This window comes from Amia ocellicauda, chromosome 22 (assembly GCF_036373705.1).
Source record: "Amia ocellicauda isolate fAmiCal2 chromosome 22, fAmiCal2.hap1, whole genome shotgun sequence".
NCBI lineage: Eukaryota > Metazoa > Chordata > Actinopteri > Amiiformes > Amiidae > Amia > Amia ocellicauda.
This window is the reverse complement of record NC_089871.1, coordinates 7,350,641-7,370,535: the sequence shown is the minus strand read 5'-3', so window position 1 is coordinate 7,370,535 and position 19,895 is coordinate 7,350,641. Positions and strand designations below refer to the sequence as shown.

At 42.5% G+C, this 19,895-nt stretch overlaps 2 protein-coding genes across 2 annotated transcripts; both read right to left on the bottom strand.

Annotated features, from left to right (window-relative positions):
- Positions 1 to 123: 123 nt before the first annotated feature.
- LOC136718519 (dynein axonemal heavy chain 9-like) lies at positions 124 to 4,100 on the bottom strand. Its single transcript, XM_066696273.1, has 9 exons — positions 4,064 to 4,100; positions 3,659 to 3,810; positions 3,192 to 3,398; positions 2,749 to 2,884; positions 2,317 to 2,460; positions 1,869 to 2,023; positions 891 to 1,086; positions 233 to 438; positions 124 to 132 (listed from the first exon to the last, which is right to left on the bottom strand). The coding sequence occupies exons 1-9, from the start codon at positions 4,098 to 4,100 to the stop codon at positions 124 to 126; spliced, it is 1,242 nt and encodes a 413-aa protein (XP_066552370.1).
- A 1,014-nt stretch (positions 4,101 to 5,114) lies between these two features.
- On the bottom strand, positions 5,115 to 19,895 carry LOC136718518 (uncharacterized). The gene is made up of 20 exons (XM_066696272.1): positions 19,798 to 19,895; positions 18,904 to 19,069; positions 17,272 to 17,490; positions 17,024 to 17,155; positions 16,478 to 16,599; positions 15,642 to 15,827; positions 15,213 to 15,444; positions 14,978 to 15,097; positions 13,627 to 13,752; positions 13,323 to 13,487; positions 11,404 to 11,639; positions 10,994 to 11,207; positions 9,796 to 9,963; positions 8,665 to 8,813; positions 7,892 to 8,039; positions 7,048 to 7,188; positions 6,496 to 6,618; positions 6,092 to 6,304; positions 5,758 to 5,969; positions 5,115 to 5,397 (listed from the first exon to the last, which is right to left on the bottom strand). The coding sequence occupies exons 1-20, from the start codon at positions 19,893 to 19,895 to the stop codon at positions 5,115 to 5,117; spliced, it is 3,453 nt and encodes a 1,150-aa protein (XP_066552369.1).

Genomic DNA, 19,895 nt, shown 5'->3' with positions numbered 1-19,895 from the left:
GTTATAAGTGGTATGGCATACTTCTTTTCACAGCTAATTAACCTTGGTAAAATGCAGCTAATTATTAAGTCTGCAACATAAGCAATTGGTGTTTTAAGACAAATAAAGGCTTTGTGTTATTAATTACTTCAACTGAGAGGCAGAAATAAAACAGCCACTCAGAGTACTTCCCACAAAACAGAGACAATCCAGTGTAACGTTGGGAAGCGAGGAGACAACAAAACACGGTTACCTGCAACGCTCCCTGCTGGCCTTTCTCCAGGTCAGTCAAATGTCTCTCCAGGGACCTCGTGAACTGAATTTGTGTGGCCAGATGAATGGCCTGACTAGGGGCACCCAGAATCCAGGTTGGCCGCCCCGATTTAGCACTGGACACCACGGCCGACCCCTCGCTGCCCCTCGGCACCGCAGCCCTGCGAGATCCACCACTGCTCCCACCTGAAAGCACACCGTTTGGAAGTGAAGGAAGGACAGATCCGTCTGAGCCGATCCCGCCATTGTTGGGCACAAATAATTATGCAAACACTTTGCTATCTAATTAAGTGTCACTCACTGAGGAGTATCAAACAAGAGCATCGTTAGTGATGAAAATCAATCTACGACCGCAGCTCGGGGGCCAGGAACATTGTATTAAAACACGGTGATGATTATTAAAGACGATAATGGGTTTTTAAATCACGATGTTAATGACAATTTTCTATGTAGCACGTTGTAATTAAGCTATTAATATGGCTATCATTACAGAGTACAAGCCATCTGTTGAAGCAAAAGTTTTTCACATGCTGCATTCGCTGAAAGTGACTCTATACAATCCCAGCGGTGCACGGCAGACTGAATTCACTTTGCGTTAACACGGCACTATGACCCGACACGGAAAACCCGAGACGTACCGTCCCTCTCCCCGTCCTGCTGTGCGTGGGAAGTGGGCCGGCTGACAGCCACACGTCTCGCCCCTGCGCTGTGGATCTCCCTCAGGGGCCGCAGCGTGTGGCCCAGGCTCCGGTGGAGGTCACGCTGTAGGGCCGATCTGATCCTCCCCACCAAAAGCTCCAGCCAGCGCTCGGCCGGGCCTCCGCAGTCCAAGGGCTTTGAAGAGGGACAGTCAACAACAAGAAGCTCTCAGCAGAGGCTTGGCAGCAGAGATCAATAAAAAAAGTCCCCGTTTCTTTTATTATTATTATTCAGTGCAGCATAGCATGCCAACAGCTGAAGACGCGACTCCTGCTCAGACCAGAGCGTTAGACATTTATTTTCTTGCTTCAAACGGCATGGGACAAAACAATCCAAGTCAGAGCTTCTTAATTGTTTATTCTACCGTAGTTAAGAAACCTTTATTTATAGTGATTACAGCTAAATAGTGTCATTTCCATAAATTATCGTGTCTGTGTGTCTTAAGATGTACAGATAGTCACCGATTCTCTGAAAAAGACCATTTGTCATTTTATAAGCAATATATACTGACATGAATTACTGCTTGCATCTGTTTTTTCCCCCCCACTGAGAACTTCTGTTGAGTTACTGATCAACTTTTTCAAAACATTTCTAAAAGCAAACCAGAAAAATACAGCAACTTTCTTTCACTTCCTTCTACACGAGCAGAGCTTTGAGTCAAGGAAAAATATCTTGACATCGGTAGGGCTCTGTTTGTTGTCAATACAAAGGATTTTCATAAGCCTGAAACTATACCATTTTGTTTCAGTCTCATTTCCACACATACTCAAACTCATTTTTCTGTTTGTCATCAACGCATGGACTCCGTTTAACAATTACCAACAGTTTACCATGATCAAACCGCTATCTCACATACAGAGGTGTTTTCAGAAGTCACGCCGATGAGAGACAGTCATTTATTGAAGTCTTTAACACACCTCGGTTAGACACAGTTGTTCTCCGGCAGAGCTTTTTACGGCAACAATTCTTTGGCTCCTGGCTTCATGAATCTCATTATTTCTCTCAAAGATCAGACTTCCCATGTGTTCAAACACTTTATAGAGATAGCGATGTAGTTCTGCCGGATTGCAAGCTACAAAAAAAAAAATGGGAAAAAAAAGAATACATTAGCATGCAAATTATGTGGCACTCAAAAAGGTACAATCCGCCAGAAAATATTCACATTAAAACTAAGCATTCCAGGAAAGGAAAAGAAATAGAAGTAGAGACGACAAATCGTTATAATTGAGCAGCAAGGTTTTAATATAGGACATTATATCACTTCACAAGCAATATATATTTATATATTTGAGTCAGTGTTGTTACCTATATGGTTTTCTTTTCACATTCAAATTAAGTAACCCTCTGAAAAACATCGCCCCTCACCACAGCAAATGATTTTGAGAGTGTCTTCTAAAGGCAGAAAGAAGAATCTGGGAAAAGCACTGCGTCGAGTCTCCAGATAGCAAAGCAGAGCGCATTGGCATCGGTCTAATCTCTCCTTCATGTCCCTCAGCGTATCCTGTAGGCCTGCAATGTACAGAAATAACCATCTTTGTTGTACAGCCTGTGAGGAATGTTTTTTAACTCTCGTAAGCATGTGTAAAAAAAGAGATAACAGTAATACTCTACTTGTGATCTCATGTCATGTATTCACAGAGCAGCTCAATTATTCAGTTAAACAGCTTCCCTCTAAAACAGTCACACGTTTCTACCCTTTGTTGCAATTACAAACAATGCCAGCTAAAACCCACAGCTGACAGGGAGAAATAACGAGTAGAGCTCTCTCCTGATCAGTTTCCTGCAGACAGTGCTCACCTCCCCTGGTGCAGATCTGAAGGACGTTGGGGTTTTCTTCAGCCGCATTCATCACAGAGCACAGATCCCGATGAACGGCAGCAAATGTCGCAGCCTCCGTCGGCAGATCCCCACGAACAGCATCGCATGTGAGAACCTGCAGGCCCAAAACCACAATCATTTGGCATTCTGCTTCTTTGCTGTAGTTTATGGATGATCAATGGACTTCTTACAGTGCCTGATTACCAGGAACACACGGACGCAGGGTCATCACAACCTGGAACAAACTCCCCAGCGATGTGGCTGAAGCCGACAATTAGGGAACATTTAAAAACAGACTGGATAGGATCTTTGGATGGACACCAAACGAGCACGATGGGGTGAACAGCCTCCTCTCGTTTCTAATTAATAGAATGGATCAACAGAAGAAAATTGAGTTTTGAAAGCCTTTATAGATGATGTACCTGCTCCAGATCGGTCCACTTGTCTTGAACTTCCAGCAGCAGACGGACAATGACCTCGATGATCTGAAGTTTCCTCTGCCACTTTGTCACCTCGTCAGCAAAGGATCCCGCTTCGCTCTTGTCCTTCATCGACTCCAGAGCCATCTGATGGTGCTCGAGTTCCTCAAAGATCGCCTCAGCGTTGGTCACCAGTGTGACCGTCTCAGCCTCGAAGAACAATATTTATGGACCATTCAATGTGATACTTGCAGAACTTGAATAGTCCAGCTACTTGTTCCAGGAATTTCACCACTTCACGCTGACATGATTTGTGGTTAAAAGTTTGATTTCAATGTTACATTTCTGATGATTAAAATAAATAATCCATAGCCCCAAAAAATATAACACCTACAATATATGGAAAAGGGAAAAATAAAATCAACATAGTCAAGACTGATGCTTTCAGGTTACAATGTAATAAAACTCACTTGTCTCCCAGTCCCATCTGATGTCATCGTGCAGTGAGGTCGAAGGTCGAATATCCTGCTTAGCCACACTTCTTCACAGTTTTTGAGGCCACTTTCGAGGGCAACATCTTTCACAGCCCGTTCCACGATTGTCTTCACATTATCTGCATGCTCTGATAAAACACAACCGTTGCTGTCAATCAGACACACAACCCTACAAGATCAATCTGATCTCTTCCAACTCTATGGATTGACACTGCCAATAAAATCAATATCATGTTTCACTCTGGAAGATGAAAGGCGACGCAGCAGTAATTGAGCAAAGATGATTTGTGTGTACGATCCTTGATACACATTGCGTTCTGACAAAGAGAGCAGTACATGCTAACAGGACGTGTGTGGCCGGTCCTCCAGGGAGAGACTCACTCTGCAGGCCCAGCGTTAGCAGGTCCCCCAGCGTCATCCCTCTCAATCGCTCGGGCGCAACAAGGATCCGGCCTCCAGTCAGTCTCGCCAGCTGTTTCCAATGCCTGGTCCTCATCGCCGGACTGAGGAGGTCCTCGATCAGCGGCAGCGTTAACTTAATGGAGAGGAGAAGAAAACCTTCAACTATGTTCAACATTGGCGATCGATGTGACAGAAAGAGAAAATTAAGAAAAGGTTTGATTGTTGTTGAGTGACGTATTTGTAATTCTAACGCAACAGCAAATGGACAACTATAACATTCAGTCAAGAGTAAAAACTGTGTGTGAGAGTGTGTGTGTGTGTGTGTGTGTGTGTGTGTGTGTGTGTGTGTGTGTGTGTGTTACCATCTGCCAATACCACTCATTTGCGATTTACATTGAGACTTTTTACCTGGTAAGACACTTAGTACTCTTTGTTTCTGCTAGTTAATTGGCAAGCCGCTATATACCACCCCCTCAGAGCAACGAAATCTGGGGAAACTCATTGCGTTTCATCTTTCCTCAGAATCTTCATCTGTTGTAATTAATCAAGCCTTTAAAAGAACAAAATGTAAATATGCTTCTGACACACTGCCAATTAATTCCCCCTCGTTTACTTCGACTGCTTTCTGCAACTTAGGGGCTTCAATTAAAAGTTTAGAAGATCTTTTAAAATGATTAATGTCAGCGCTTTATTCCTAACCGCATCATGAAATATACATTTGAATAGTGTCCTAAATGTTGCACAATGTCAATTCCCCAAGCCCCAAGTCAAAAAGGGAAAAAAAAGATAACACTAATTACTAACTCAATCGTATATATATTTTTTTAATTCATTTTAGCTTTCGGCAGTGATATTTAAATATATTCAACTAAGGAAACTCTCTCTATTAAAAATATGTGAGGTATGAGAAAGCTAAGCCTTACAAAAAGCATAATTAATTTATTGGGTTTACCTTTTATATTTAATGGTTAAAAAGATGTGTTGACAGGGATTTCCACTGGGACTGCTTTAATGATATTTGAGTGGCACCTTAAAGGAGCTGTTTCTCCACCATAATGATGGTGCAAAGCTCCCCGGAGACTGGCGGCTGTACCTGTATGACATTAATGGATTCCAAGGTCCCAACATAAACATCCCAGCCATGGACCTCCCGAGCCAGCGATTTAATTAGCTTCCGCTGCTGGTCTGTGCTGCTGACAAGCTGTACAGTGTCAATATCTTGCCAGGGTTGTGACTTCCATTCGCTTTGCTGTATCCGAATAATTTCCACCGCCTGCCACATCAGAGTGAGGTTCCTGACTGTGTGATGACATCTAAATAAAACAGTAAGTATTCACACAAACCTTTGCATACAATTGATGGGCATGTTAATGTATGACCCAAGTTTTCAAACTTCACAACTTTCAAAGTCACTGCTCTGGAAAAATTCCTTTCGTGAACCATTTCTATTTAATTTATCTCTATTCAAAGCATTACACAACCACAATCAGACTAGAAGACCTAAGATGTTCTTCTTTTTATGTCTGCAATAACCTAATGTATTAATAATTCCATTTTTTATTTTTATAAGATGCTACAGTCACCGTTTGATTGCTTCATCAGATTCTGAAACGCCCTGTGATCTCCTTCACTATTCATCCATTAGAAGTGTATGTATAATGTATGGTTCTCACTCATTCAAAGTCCTGAAGTCCACTACGATCATGTCCAGAAGACCCTGCAGTTCCTTCAGGTCCTTGGCTTCCCTTTGGAGGCTCTTCACTTCCTTACCGAAGCTCTTGATGACGTGGTAAGCGGTCTCCACAGAGCAGTCCCTCGTGTAGACGTCGGATTCCTCGATGTCCTCTTTCAGATGATGAAGCCGATCTCCGAAGCTTTCCAGGTCCTAGAGACAAAGCGTGAACACCAGACCATATAACTGCTCAGGCCTGTATTACAAGGGCATTGACAGTTCACCGACACATTTCGGCAGGCGACCAGGATGAAGCGTTTAGGATCCGCGCTCACCTTCGTGATGCTGCCCGACTCCTGCTGGATCTGGGGACTCAGTCTCTGCTTGGCCAAGGAGACCCTCGTCTTCAGGTTGTTCCAGCGTCCCGGGATGGACCCCAGCAATTTCTCCTCCTCCACCGGGAGCTTGAATTCATATTTCTCCAAAATCTTCACGGTTTTCTGCATGACAATGAACTGCCCTTCCATTTCGGCCTGTCTAGCCAAGACCTTTAGAGACAAAAACAACACGCAGCTAGGTCTCTTCTTAGAGCGTTTCCCAAAACTTTCTTCTGAGAATAAATGCTCCTTTTAATGAAAGGGTTAAAAGGCAGGGGTCTGAAAGGTTCTCCGAGCAAGATATTTTAATGTTAAAGGAGTTTTATAGTAAGACCCAAAAGTCAGAGGGTAGCAAATTTTACCTCATTAAAGAGACGCATAATTTTCATGAAGAATCCGGTGTCTTTCTCCTCCCCTGTGATGCGTTCGAGCTGCGGTTCGGTTCGTTTCAGAAATGCATCCAGATTCTGCAGAGTACCAGTCATCTGTGAATCAGGGGACAGCATTAAGGTCGACCCCAATCAAGAGTATGCTTTGTTTAAGCTAAATGTTTTTCTTTACAGCAAACTAAAGCAATGCTGATTCAAAAAATACATTTAAACGAAAAACTGCCTTTTCTTAACTTAACAACTATTCAGATTTTGTTTTACTATCAGAAAAGATCAAGATCATCGCCCCACTACTACACAGGAAATGTGCCCTGAAAGAATAAAGATTTGTGAGTTAATTAATTTGTTTCCCCAGACACAAATATAGGTCATTATTAGTATAGTCCACTTGCCAGAAAATGGACTATGCATTTGTCGCAATCAATAGTTTAGCAATCAAGTCTTTATCCGAGGCATTTATTTGACTAAAATATTAATATAATTTGAGAATTAAGTCAGCAAACAAAGTATCTGCCTCCACTTTACCTTGCCCATCAGGTACTTTGCAAACGTCCACATCCACTTGAAAGCATAGGCAGCCAAGACCTGTTTGATTGGCTGAAAGTCCACACGAATCCAGCCCACATCAACCAAGTCTTGTAGATGCAGTATATTGTCTCTGTCCGTCTGTGAATGATAAACTCACGGTAAATCTGGGGCAGCACTAACTCAATGGTTACGTTAAAGCTTCTGTGCAATACAACCTCAATGATATTTTTATATACCATACGTTCAGAATAAAAGGTAAAGACGCTATTTTAAATGTCAATACTGTAGAGGTTATGGTTTGCATCAAATCCATATTAATAATAAAATAGTCAATTGATTATCATGAAGCACCTTTGGGGGGGAAACTAAATGATGTAGCATACAGTTATGTAAATACATCTTGTAAGGTTTACCATAAAGTTACATTTTGTTACATACTGTAGCTAGACGTCTTTAACTGTGCTGTGTCAAAATGTGTTACAATAAACTCAAATCACTTTCCGTATAAAACATGCTCGATTCATTTCTCAACAACGTGTCCGCCTGAATTACAGGCCTTTATCCCCAGACTCTTACCTTGAAATAACACCAAATTAAAAGATGGGCAAGGAGATCATTATTTATACTCTAACACACCGGGAAAAAGCCTTTCAGCAATCACTGCCACAAGAGCTTCATTTACCGCAACCAATACAAATATTATCTTGCCTCGTGTTCCCATTGACAGGAGCATCAGATCCCCAAGCAATATTTTGCCTCCATAAAGGGATCACACACATACACACACACGAGAGAGAATGTCAGGAGATCTAACATTCCCTGCAGCTCATTAGTTTTATACCCGGTACGTGGATATCTGAGAATCGTAATCATCCAGCGTCGGAGCGTCTGCGTTCTGCTTCCCATGTCCAGGCGCAAGGAAGGACCTCTCTGCTTCTATCAGCCGTGTGCTCTGGGACCTCAGATTGGTGCTCTGCCTGCTGTGAGATCTAAACCAGAGATGATTGAGAGGCCATTAGAGTAATCAAAGATTCAGCAGGCATATGTTCTCCATGCATTTAATGGCTAAAACACTTCAGCGTTTCCATATTAGTGCTCCTCTCTCTTGCCGGTTTAGGAGGACATGGCAGGGGCTTTCATTCAAAGACTCCAGCCGTGGCAGAAATACAGCTGTAACTGTGCCAATCATAAAAAGCTACATTTAATAATACTTGTAAATACATATGGCACTCATTGAAGGTTATTAACAGAACCACCCAATACTTACTGAAGTAATAAACTTGTTTATAGAGACATGATGTAATACACAAATTAAAGTCTCTTGTTCACCAAAAGATTTACGGTTTAAGCTCACAGTGTTCATAGCAATTAAAAACAGAATTAAACGGATGCATGAACATCACCCTAAGAGACGTGCATCTATTTATTTATTTTTGTCTGCTGTTCTGTTTCAATTAATCAAATAAAATTACGATCCCTACGAGGAATTCACCGCAATCCCTTAACCTGTTACTCATGAGTAGAGGTGTAACTCTTGCCATTTTGTGGTGTTGCTTCAGAGCTCATGAAAGGAAACAAGGGAATTTGAATGTTTGGGGTTTATTCTGATGTTACCTGTCACTCAAGGTGTCCATTGAGTCCATGAGATAGCCTGTGCCATCAGACCAGCCTGGGTCGCACTTTATTCTGCCCACACCTTTCAGAGTTTCGTTCACATCCTTCTTCCACAGGTATTCATACGGACGGATAACTTCCAGGGTTGCCTAGAAGAAAAAAAATCCAGGTTAGAGCAATTTGAGAAGGTCTAGCACATTGTTGCTGGATCAAAAGCAATTACAGAGTGATATAGCCAAACTTGCTTTTATTTTCTTCACATTAAAAACCTGTCAGATATATAGTTCACGTCAAAGCAATGGAGTCCTATTGATTTCCTAAAAGAGTGTGAGGTCACATGGCAATTTCCATGTGGCCACAGAACCTGGGGAGATGGTATATTTTCTAGTTTATGAAATGTTGCATGAAGAGCAACTGCTACGTCAGGAGGCGCACTCTGAACGTTTCAAGGAGTGATGGAGAAACACGGACAATTAGAAACATCAGGTAGAGGAAGATTCGTTCATGATTTGTGAGGTAATAATGCGGTAAACAACACATGAAACGACCTACTTGGCAGCGGACAGTACTCTCCTGTACTTTTTCCAAGATGTGCCCACTTAATTCGGTAACTTCGTTGTCAGCAGCTAGATAATCGAGGTAGCTTCCCTGGAACATAAAGTAATACAAAAACAATTGGATCAACAATAGTAACTCATCACCACTTATAGTCTTTTTGACTGAGTAGAAACAAAATGGATTCTTACTGAAACGATCCAAAGCTTTCAGTGATAACGCTTATGTGATCTCTTCCTGCTCGCCCGGGGCACAACTCACACATAGACATAACAGAGACATAAATCTCACCATAGAAGCAAAGGGGTTTTAAAATGCTTCAGAGTCAAACCATGCAGAAGAAGAAACATTTAGCTCCTGCACAGTTGGTATTACTGATTCAAAATGTTTATTTCTGAAGTCAGCAATGAAACAGCTGTATATATTCGGTGCTGAAGACTATTCACACTTAAATGAGTAGAAAGACAATGTTGTTCATTATCGATGGACATCATCGGCCCCTGGATGTTGAGAATTCCAGGCGTGCCCGTCGGCGCACCCCACCCATCTGCCAGGTGAGCCCCGCCCTCACAGTACCTGTGCATGCTGGCAGAGCGGGGACAGTTGGGCGGCTCGGCGCAGGCAGGCGTGGGCGCAGTGCCGGGCGTGCTCCAGCAGGCTCCTCTCCACCGAGCGCTCCTCCAGCGGGGGGGAGAAGCCGGCCTCTCCACAGAGCAGCTCCACGCGAACCCTCAGGGCTGGCGCCTGCGGGGAAGATTGATGACGGCGGCAAGGCCACCGTGACGGAGCGCCACAGCAAGTGAGGTTTGTGATAACATCTTCAATAGAGCTCATTAGTCCCCATTATGAACCTTACATGGAAAAGATGAAGGTGCTGGGGACAGAGACTACCCCCCCCACGCTGGTAATCTCCTTTTTTCTTTTGTCAACTTCAGCAAAAAATTGGTTTTTGTTTTATTTTTAAGGCATTTCTTGGTTGATTTAGATCCGCACACAAAAACACAAAACCTTTAGGAGTTCTTGTGAGTTATAGACAAGCGATTCTTTGCAGATGAGAAAGCACAGAAAACACTTGCATTTATTATAATACATAAATAAATCATCATATTTTTTTAAGGACATTTTAAGTGAGCTTCAGACCTGAAACAACAGTCATGCAACTCTCTCAGCCTGATCTATTTTTTCTACCATACCATGTGCCAAGAGAGCCCCCTGGTGGCTTTATGAGAAAACAAACGACATTTTCATAATGTGTTTGTGCAGAAGACCTCCACATACCTCCACTTCCAACAGAACTGAACCCATTCACAATCAATTAAACCAGGGGTTCTCCACCCTGGTCCCTGAGGAGCCCCTACCCTGCTGGTTTTTGATCCAACCGAGCTCTCAATTACTTAGCTGAACCTTAATTGGACTAATAATTTCCTTTTAATTATTTTAACAGTAGGACTTTTAAGTTTAAAATTGTATAAGGAACTTATTAAGGAACCTTTTTTTTTTTTATCAGTGACACAATTTAAAAAGTCAAATATAAGCACATTATTAGTTAAATTAAGGTTCAATTAAGTAATTAATTAATACCAGCCGTGTAGACACTAGTTATCTAACAGGAGCACCAGACAAAGAAGGTATACAACTGGTATACAAATTAATCACAAAGCTTTTAAAACACGTCTGCTACTAAAGGCAAAGGGTTCATAATTTAAGTTATTCCTCCTGGCATTACAATCTGTGAGTGAGAGTGATAAGTGCTCCGCAGGGGCCGGGTTCATACCTTCTCCTCCAGCACCGTGTTCAGCAGAGACGCCAGGCTGCTGAACACCATCTGCTTCAAGTCCTGGAGAAGCAGGACGTCGATGTACTCCATGTAGTCCTGCCAGGCTGGGGAGGCCTCACTAATTCCCACAGCGGTGAAGGACTCCTGGATCAGACGGCGGATCCTCTGACCATCGCTGACAATCTGTCTTTCGAGGCTGCGTTCCAGGATCCTTTGACCAAAGAACAGCAGAACATGAGATCACATTAAAGTTTTAAAGAAAACCATAGATAGCTTCACCCAGCCACTGAAACTAAAAGTATTGGTACATTATAACATTCATTTTTCTACTAATGTCTTAGCTTTAAGAATTGGGAATTTCACTTTTCTTTCGGGGCCTGTATGAACCGAGGTCTGAAGGGACTCACTCATGTTCCTGAAGAAACTCTTCCACAGAGTACGTCCTCCCCGCACCTGCACCGGAGAACATATCAAGGCACCCGGTGGACCAAGCGTTGGACAGGTGGGCAATTTCCTTGTAGTTGTTCCTCACGGTGGCAAAGGTGCTATAGAGTTCTGAGCACACCAGAGTGGTGGCCAGCTCGATGAAGTCTGCCGTTTCCTCCGTAGTCCAGGTGTACACACTTAAACCAGTCTTCAGAAGCTGAAACAAATACAGAACTATATATAAATTAGGGCAGATTTATAACCGAAAGAGCGGCAGGAATATATGGTAATCAGAGCCGAAGACACACAAAGTGTGCAGTATTTCATGGTGCAGGCTGAACAGTTATTTAGAGATAAAATTGAGATGAAAATCATAAAAAGCATTATTCTGACAACCTAACACTAGAAGCACCGACATTTCGAACTACCTACAAGCGCCAAAGCCGGTCATTGTAATCGATAGCTCTTTAACAGGTGTGATATGGCAATCAAAGGCAAACCATCGTATAAAACTCTTAAAAACGTTTTATTCATGAACATCAAATCCAACATTTACATTGCACAAATGTAGTATTTAAATTGCAAACATTAATATTATTGCTCTAAATAACATCAGAACACTTTTTTTTCTAAATATGCACACTCAAAAACGGCATACAATAAAGGAATGAAACAAGTGTAAACATAAATATTGGAATGATGCTCAATCAATCTTTTATAGTTCAAAAATAACTATTGCATTTATCAAAACATAATTGTGCACTAAAATAAACAGTTTCAACACTGTATAAACTTTGTTTTCTACATACACTGCTTGTATTCACTGTAGCATTGTATTTCAATAAACTATTTACTATTTATATTTAGCCTGCATACCTGACAGCTCGTACAGTCACACAGGACACGTTTCTGCACTTTCCCTGCATGAGCTCGTACCTCACACTGCATTTTGACAGCCTCTCCAGGTAACACTTTTACTCCACGAATATACAGCATTGCAATAAATGCTCCTCCGCTGATAATGTCCATGAATCATGATTTTGCGTGCGATGTGCTGCACTATTGCACTCTGTACTGTGTGCAGTAGTATCGCGTATTGATCAGTAGTGTAAAAGCAATTTGGACCTGGCATTTCACTCGCAGCGTTTTCACATCACTGGCACAAACCCACGAATGATCTGTCATTGCCAGTATCCTTGATGCCCCTGAATCAGTCATGTTCATAAACACGGCATTTCCAAAACACGCTTTCTTCAATCTCTGCTTCGAATCCATGTTTATTTGTGGGTAATCACTGTATCCACTCAATCTGAGTACAGCTGTAAGAAAACACCTGTAATGCTGTACAATGCGTGTGTTTTTCAAGCACATGAAAGACTATAGACAGGTAGAAATCGCTGCTTGAGCACCAGACTGACTCTATTGTAAAGGGCAGGCAGGATTATGAGTTATATTTGATTTATTATGTTTTTAAATGAACAGTCAAAATAACCCGATTTTGGCTATTCTAGGTAAATGTGTTAATGACACTTTTTTGTGTGATTATGCAGCTAAAACGCTGTAGGCATGTGTAATACATATAGTTAGGAAAAGTCACAAACGGGTATGCGCAGTGTATTTAGGAACACAGAATAATTCAAATTTGAATAACCAAATCGGTCAAATTGACCGACTAGGCGCTTCTAGTGTTAAACCATTTTAATTACTTTTATAGTTTCTACTTCCTTTTAACTAAAGGTAATATTTTATAGCCAAAGATGAAGTTTCATCCATTGTGTTCACATGCAAGTACACCAAAGTCAGTTATTTACATAGGACACATTTATTTATATATATTCAATTAAATTTCAACAGCATTTCAGACAAGGCACTCTGGAAACTTGTGACTCATTCCTCTCACCTCCTGGGCAGCGGCCAGTCTCCCATCCAGCAGCCTCCTCTCATGGTCACCAATGGTTCCCACGATCTGGTTGTATTTGCACACCACCGCCTCCAGCCTTGCGGTCAGCATCCTGAGGCCAGTCACATCCACTTTCTGCACCAAACTCACCACCTGGTCTGACAGCTGCATGTAAAGGAATGGAGATTAGAGAATGCTGTACCTTCACCACATTGCCCCGCTACACCAACCCCAGCCACACTCTAACCCCATACACTGCAGTGCACGGCATGCCCAGACGACAGTACAGAAATGGCAGTCATACCTTGATGTGAAACGGTGCCTTGCGGAGGTAAACTGCTTCTCTCAGGAGCCGCATGAAGTCGGGATCCAGGTTCACCTCTATCGACTCTAGATGGCCATCCAAGTCCTCAGGCGAGCTGGACCATCTCTACAGAAATCAAGCACACAGTGCACTTTAATCAAATCGGATTCATCCACGACAATTCCGTTACTGCCGATGTGAAGTCATAATTACCAGTAAAGGCATCTTTAAAGCTTTGCTCAGGTCAACTTCAGCTTTTCTCCGCCAAGAGTCCACGGTATTGATCTCACTCCTGTTGAAAAGACAGATAAGCCTGGTCACTCGAGGGCCGTGTCCCGCAGCCCGTGTGCTGAACTGAACTGCTAAATGGAGCTGTTTTAAGTGTTTGTGAACGAGTACCGTTCCAGTTCCTGTGCCACTTCAGTGTACAGATGCCTGAGTTTCCAGCCCAGGTCCCCTTTCAGTGCCTGTGGGGACACTTCCTTTAACTTCGTCATTGGCTCCTGGAGAGGAAAAGAAAACCAAAAAGATCACAGAACTGAGTAACTGCAAAACAACTACTGTCAATTCTTTAGAGAAGAATCAGCGATTATAACAGGAAGTTCAAGATGACAAATGTCTACTTCAGTCTGGGTTTAATCAATTTGTCAGCCCACCTGCCAACTGCAACTTGCAAACACAGGACTTAATATCAGATATCCATTGAGAAGTAATACATCTTTGGCAAACAAAAAGCAAGCAACAGGTACTGGATTTGTGCTTTTGTGATTGGCAGGTGAGTTTTTATTTTATCAAAATACACACAGAAAAAGAAAGTGTATTTCTTTCATGAGATCTCTGACAAAATGTGATTATTGAGAAGGAAATATTCCCTAGACATCCCTAGTCAACCACTCCTCCATTGGGTTTGTTTGACACCCAAACTCCATGACTCAAGTAACTACAGAACGCAGGAAATGCCTTCAGATAAGAACACTCAGAGATCTGGAACACTCACAGAGATTCTAGAACGCAGCCCCTTCAGCCACAGCAAGGTGTTCACGACAGGTGGGGTGTGAGCACACATGGGTGGGTTTCCATCTCTCATGTGTAATAAAGTCATCACATGGTGGACCTCCTCGATAAGCATGGATACGAGCTGCTCCTCTTTGTCTTTCAAGTGCTCCTGAGGAAGGAAAAAAGTAAAATCACAAACTAAAATTAAAGATTGAAAAGAATTTGCTCTATACAGCACAACCCGTTTTGTTTTCCTCAGGATCACAGACACAGAAGTACTGGAAACGAGGGTATCTATTTAATTAGGGTAATTGCAGGAGCAGATCAAATCTCAACAGTGTTTCAATCTAGTTACCTGGACAAGCTCTCTGTTGATGACCCCTTGGAAGACGTGTAGAAGTCTTAGCTGAGAGCCGATGGTAGGGCACTGCTGGAAGCTGCTCCTCAGGACTCCAGCAATCTGATACTCTAGCTCCTAAAGCCCCAGGAGAAGAAGACCACTCCCTTTAAACCTCAATCCTCCCTAGGATTACACTTGACCAACAAAAGCAAGAGACACCTTGTGAAAAGGTGAAACTATCCAACGTTACCTTCATGGTCATTCTAAAGTCAAAGAACGACTTCTCGAAAGGCTGGTTCTTCTGACTGGAGAGCATGTGTGCGTTCCTGCTGGTGAAGCTGGCCATAGCTCTCTTGTAGCTCTCCTGTATCTCCCTCACCATGGCGTCCAATCCAGAGGTGCCCGTTCCCCCGACCTCCGCCGCCGTCTCCAGCAGCTGGAAGTGGCGGATGGTCTGCACGAGCTCTAACACGTCATTGCACCTAAACCACCAAGAACATCTTCAATAGACTTAACGGGGGAAACGAGAGACGAGAAGAACATTCTGAAGTGTTCACTGAAAAAAGGGATTAAAAGAATAATACGACTTAGACAATAAGACAAGCTTCGGAGAGGACAATGCTGCCCTCACTGGACCATGTCCTTTGAGAGGTGGGAAACTTTTAAAACAAGTAATGACCTCTCCATGAATTGGTTCATGCTCTGAAAGCAAGGGGCTCCGTGCGAAGGCCAGGGGCTGTCGACCCACTCTTCAAACCCGGCCTCCTTCTGCTGCCCGGGAAACTGCCAGCCCTGCGGGGTAAACCTCGCAGAGAGTGGTCCGTACAGCTTGGCACTCCACAGCGAATCGGTGGGCTTCCTGGGCCTGTGTTGGTGTGTCAAGGCAGAGAATCAGAATCCAGGTCAGTTAGGAGCCCAAAGCAGATGGTCAGGTTACACCATGCCTCCCGTAAAAGTTGACACCTCAGTCCTGTATCTTACAACTTGCATTTATAAGGACTTTGGAATGGGATATTACAAAACTGCTCAGACTACAAAAAGAGCTGAACAATACAAACCTTTGGAAGTGATAAGATAGTACTACTCAAAAAGTAATATGTAAAAAGAGATAAAAGAGAGAGCAACAAAGATACTGAACCTTTTCAGTAACTAAATACTGTTTTGTTTAGTTGCATTACAGGCTTTAGCTGATAAGTAAATCGGGTGACGTTATCGTTAAATCCTTCAGTGTACTGTTATGTAACCCAAAAAGACAACACTGGCATTCCAGGTGAAATAGGTGCTTGAGGTGAGTGAGGTGAGCAACATCTAGCCAGGAGCAGAACAACAATGTTGCAGACCATCTGAAATGTAACCATTTCTCACCCAGGAGAACAGAATGAAATTAAAGAAAGCCTGCTGGCATATAAATCTGATGTGCCCTAAACCCTGCCATGCTCAATGATTTTGAGGGGAATACTGTTGCCAAATTGTCAAATCAACAGCAGTAACAAGACATATATAAGGTAGCCTCACATTTTCTGGTGGCTTTCCTCCACTTTCTTGCTGTTGATTTCATCAGCCTTGGCTTTCACGTCAAGGTAGCAACCCCTGAAAGTGGCACACAGTTTCAAGGCACCCTTGAGCTGCAGGAAAGACTGGAGGAGAAAATAATCAGGAAGTTTATATTGTTCAAACATTATTTCAAACACATCAACTGGGTATTAGCTATTTTGAATTCAGATTCACAATTTGTTACTTACTTTTGAGGGGTCTTTCAGCACATCATCTCCAATCATCTTGATGGCAATGTTCATCACTTCATTGGCCATTAAATTCAAAAGACTGACAAAAATCTTTGGTTGGTGGTAGTGCCTTAAAAGCAATAGTAATTCAGTGTTAGCCTTTTTGGGTGATTGTATGTTGTTTTATATAACTTTTGCACTGTGTAACCCTGAATAACATAACTTAGTCAAAACAATTGAAGAGGCACACACTGACACACACTTTCTTCTCTTCTACAGACACACGTTCAACACCAGGACAGGAGAGTGCTCCATTATACCTTGAGTGTGTCCATACCAGAAGCATGGTGTGCACCAGAGGGGGGATATACTTCACCATCTCCGATAAAGTGTCCGCTGACTTCAGAAGCTCGAACCAGCGCAGCAAAGCACCGAAATACTGCATGTTCTCTTCTGCTTGTGACAGGGCCTACAAGTAAAAATACATCATACTAAAAAAAGGTAAGTTCAAAGACTAGGCTGGGCATCTCAACAGAAAAATAAAATCTGCGCAGGGAAGACTTCGGAGCTGCCTTCAGTGCTTACCCTGTCAATGTCTCTGCACACAACTGTAACCGCGGGGGCGTACGTGCTGTCCGCCTGCTGCAGGGTGCGGAGGATCTCCCTGGCGGTGTCTGAGTCGAGCTGGGTATTAAGATAGTGCAGTTGCTGGATGTGCTTCTCCCATAACGCCTCCTCCTGATACAACCCGACCTCGGGGCTCTGCTTGGCAGTCAGGGCCAGGGTGTCATGTTTAAGAACCACCTGGAACAACAAAACATACATTTCTTTTCAAATTCAGTTTTAAATGTCTTATGATAGTTAACCAAGCATCAGCTCCGATTTTAATACTTTTAAAGCCACCTGGAATTAGCTCAAACTATAAACCAGACTTTAAAATACCTGACGTGTGTAATCACACACACAAATTCAAACGCTACCTTCACTTGTTTGATCCACCCGATGACAGTGGACTCCAGAACGTGAATGAAAGCCGAGCGACTGACTGGAGACGCCGTCGTCTTTGACAGCGCTTTGAAAGGAGGGATGGGAAGCACAGCTGAGCCCTGTGGATTTCAGACAACATCTTAGTATACACAAAGAACCAGCGAGCCGCTCTCCTAGAAACACAAATGAAACAAAAGCATGCCATTTCTGCATTCTCCGCCTAAAGAAGAGCCCTTTCGACACACATACACGCACACACACGATCTGAAACAGACTCTCGCGGCAATAGGGAATGGATATCATTAGCAGGATTTGCTTTTCAATGACGTTTAAACTATTTAATTATAATACACAAATCTGTACATAATTGTTTCTGTTTGTGTGTCTATCGTTTGTTTTCTTATATATTTTTTGGGGCATTATTGACAGATTAACTGAACAGTTCTGCGTAACTGAGATGCTTAACTGACCTTTAAGCTTGATATAAATATTAATAATAAAGCAGCTCAATTGGGGGTATTAAATAAATAAATACAGGAAGGCTTACTTAGCAACTTGTTAACAGCCAATTACACTTCCTGGATACTGCCAACAGCAATAGCATGTTTACAGTGAAACACAAGAGAGACAGCTTTTATTAACGCAGGAACCTGGAAGCACATGCTGATGCTTTTGCTTAGCTTCCCCTGCTAATTGAATATTTCTGTGATGGTATTGGTTTAATCATGCCTAAAAAAAGCTATTGAAATACATCTTTTAGTGTACTGTCAACAACATAAAAACAAACACACAAATATAGCTCCACAAAAAGTCTGCTCATGTTGCATTGACTCTGGGGGAAAGTATATACATTTGACCCTAATTATACATTCGAGTGGTTCTAATTGAGCAATCAGCCAACATTACACAGTTTTGCACATAGTTAAAGTGTGGGTGCATAGAGAATTCCAATCCTCTCTCGCCAGGTGAATCATATTTCTTTAATTTCTTCCCACAGTAGGGCTTATTAAGCAATATTTAGTCTTGCAGCTGTTGTTCAGTTTTAAGAGTTAATCATCCACCACAGCACCGTGACAAAAGCTGCATGAAGTCTACAAACATATACATTGTTTATGGTCAATTAGCTCCAATCTTACATCTCGCGTTGTAATTTCCACGTGTCAGACATGTTTATTTTATGATTTTCAGGATCAACTATGGAGACCTACACATTCGCTCAACCGATCTTACCTTAATATGACCTCTTATCATCTCAAGTTGCCCCAGAAATCTGTGGGACGTGTCCAAAAGCTTGTCGGCGTTCACATCCAGTGCCCCGGTCAGCGCCGACTCACCACACAGCACGGGCATGAAGACTTGGTGCATTAATAAGTCCATGTGTTTAAGGGGATTCTTGCTGGTGTCAAAAACCATGACATTCTCAGCTATGGAGCAGATAAAATAAAATAAAACTTAATAAATAGTTGAGAAGTTGATGTTCCTAAATGGGGAGCTCTTGTGTGATTATGATTTTAAAAAACTCTCCTGTAAAGCATGTTTTGCAGAAAATCTACAGATGTCAAAGTCTGAGAGGATCTTCTTTTTCGTATATTGGATTAAGTTTACATTTGGTTGCAGTAAACGGCATGCCAAACATGAATTAGATTTAGCTTCTCACAAATCCTTACCTATATTTTCGACTGTTAACGGCGTCGCTGTTTGGGATTTCATGAAGAACACGCATTTGCTCTGCAGAGTTGAGGGCGGGTCAAGGGCTGCCACAAGGGGTCCCTTTGACGACTCACTGAAAACAAAGAGCCTGTGGATATCTTCATTTTTTATGAATTCTGAGATGCTGTTCCTGTTGCGGTACAAAAATAAAATATGAAACTTGAGAAAACAGAAATTATTGAGAATAGTTGCTTGGTCACATGGAATTTTTGAACTGTTGATCATTCCCACACAGACTTTGACACACTGATCATTAAACTTTCAATACATAATACAAAATGTGTACTTTGACATGTGATTGAATGAGTAAAACAGAGGAATGACATATTGATAAGGCTTGGGGAAGATCAGTTCAGTGTAACAGGGGGTCAGTCTGGGTGTGAAATGTGAAATCGAGTCCCCGGCACTGTTCACCTGTATTCCCAGTGGTTCAGCAGCGCCTTGAGGTCCTCCGCCTTCGGCTTCAGACCCCAGGACACCCTCTGCTGCAGCCAGTCGACCAGGTCGCCCAT

Coding starts and splice junctions, on each gene's coding strand:
- LOC136718519 (XM_066696273.1), bottom strand. CDS start 4,100: ATGACGCTGGGGGACCTGCTAACGCTGGGCCTGCAGA. Junction 2,461..2,748: donor TCAGATCTGCACCAGGGGAG/GTGAGCACTGTC, acceptor TGTACATTGCAG/GCCTACAGGATACGCTGAGG. Junction 1,087..1,868: donor AACAACTGTGTCTAACCGAG/GTGTGTTAAAGA, acceptor CCCTCTTCAAAG/CCCTTGGACTGCGGAGGCCC.
- LOC136718518 (XM_066696272.1), bottom strand. CDS start 19,895: ATGGGCGACCTGGTCGACTGGCTGCAGCAGAGGGTGTCCTGGGGTCTG. Junction 16,600..17,023: donor TGGTGCACACCATGCTTCTG/GTATGGACACAC, acceptor TTTCTCCTCCAG/TCTTTCCTGCAGCTCAAGGG. Junction 7,189..7,891: donor CTCAGATATCCACGTACCGG/GTATAAAACTAA, acceptor TATCATTCACAG/ACGGACAGAGACAATATACT.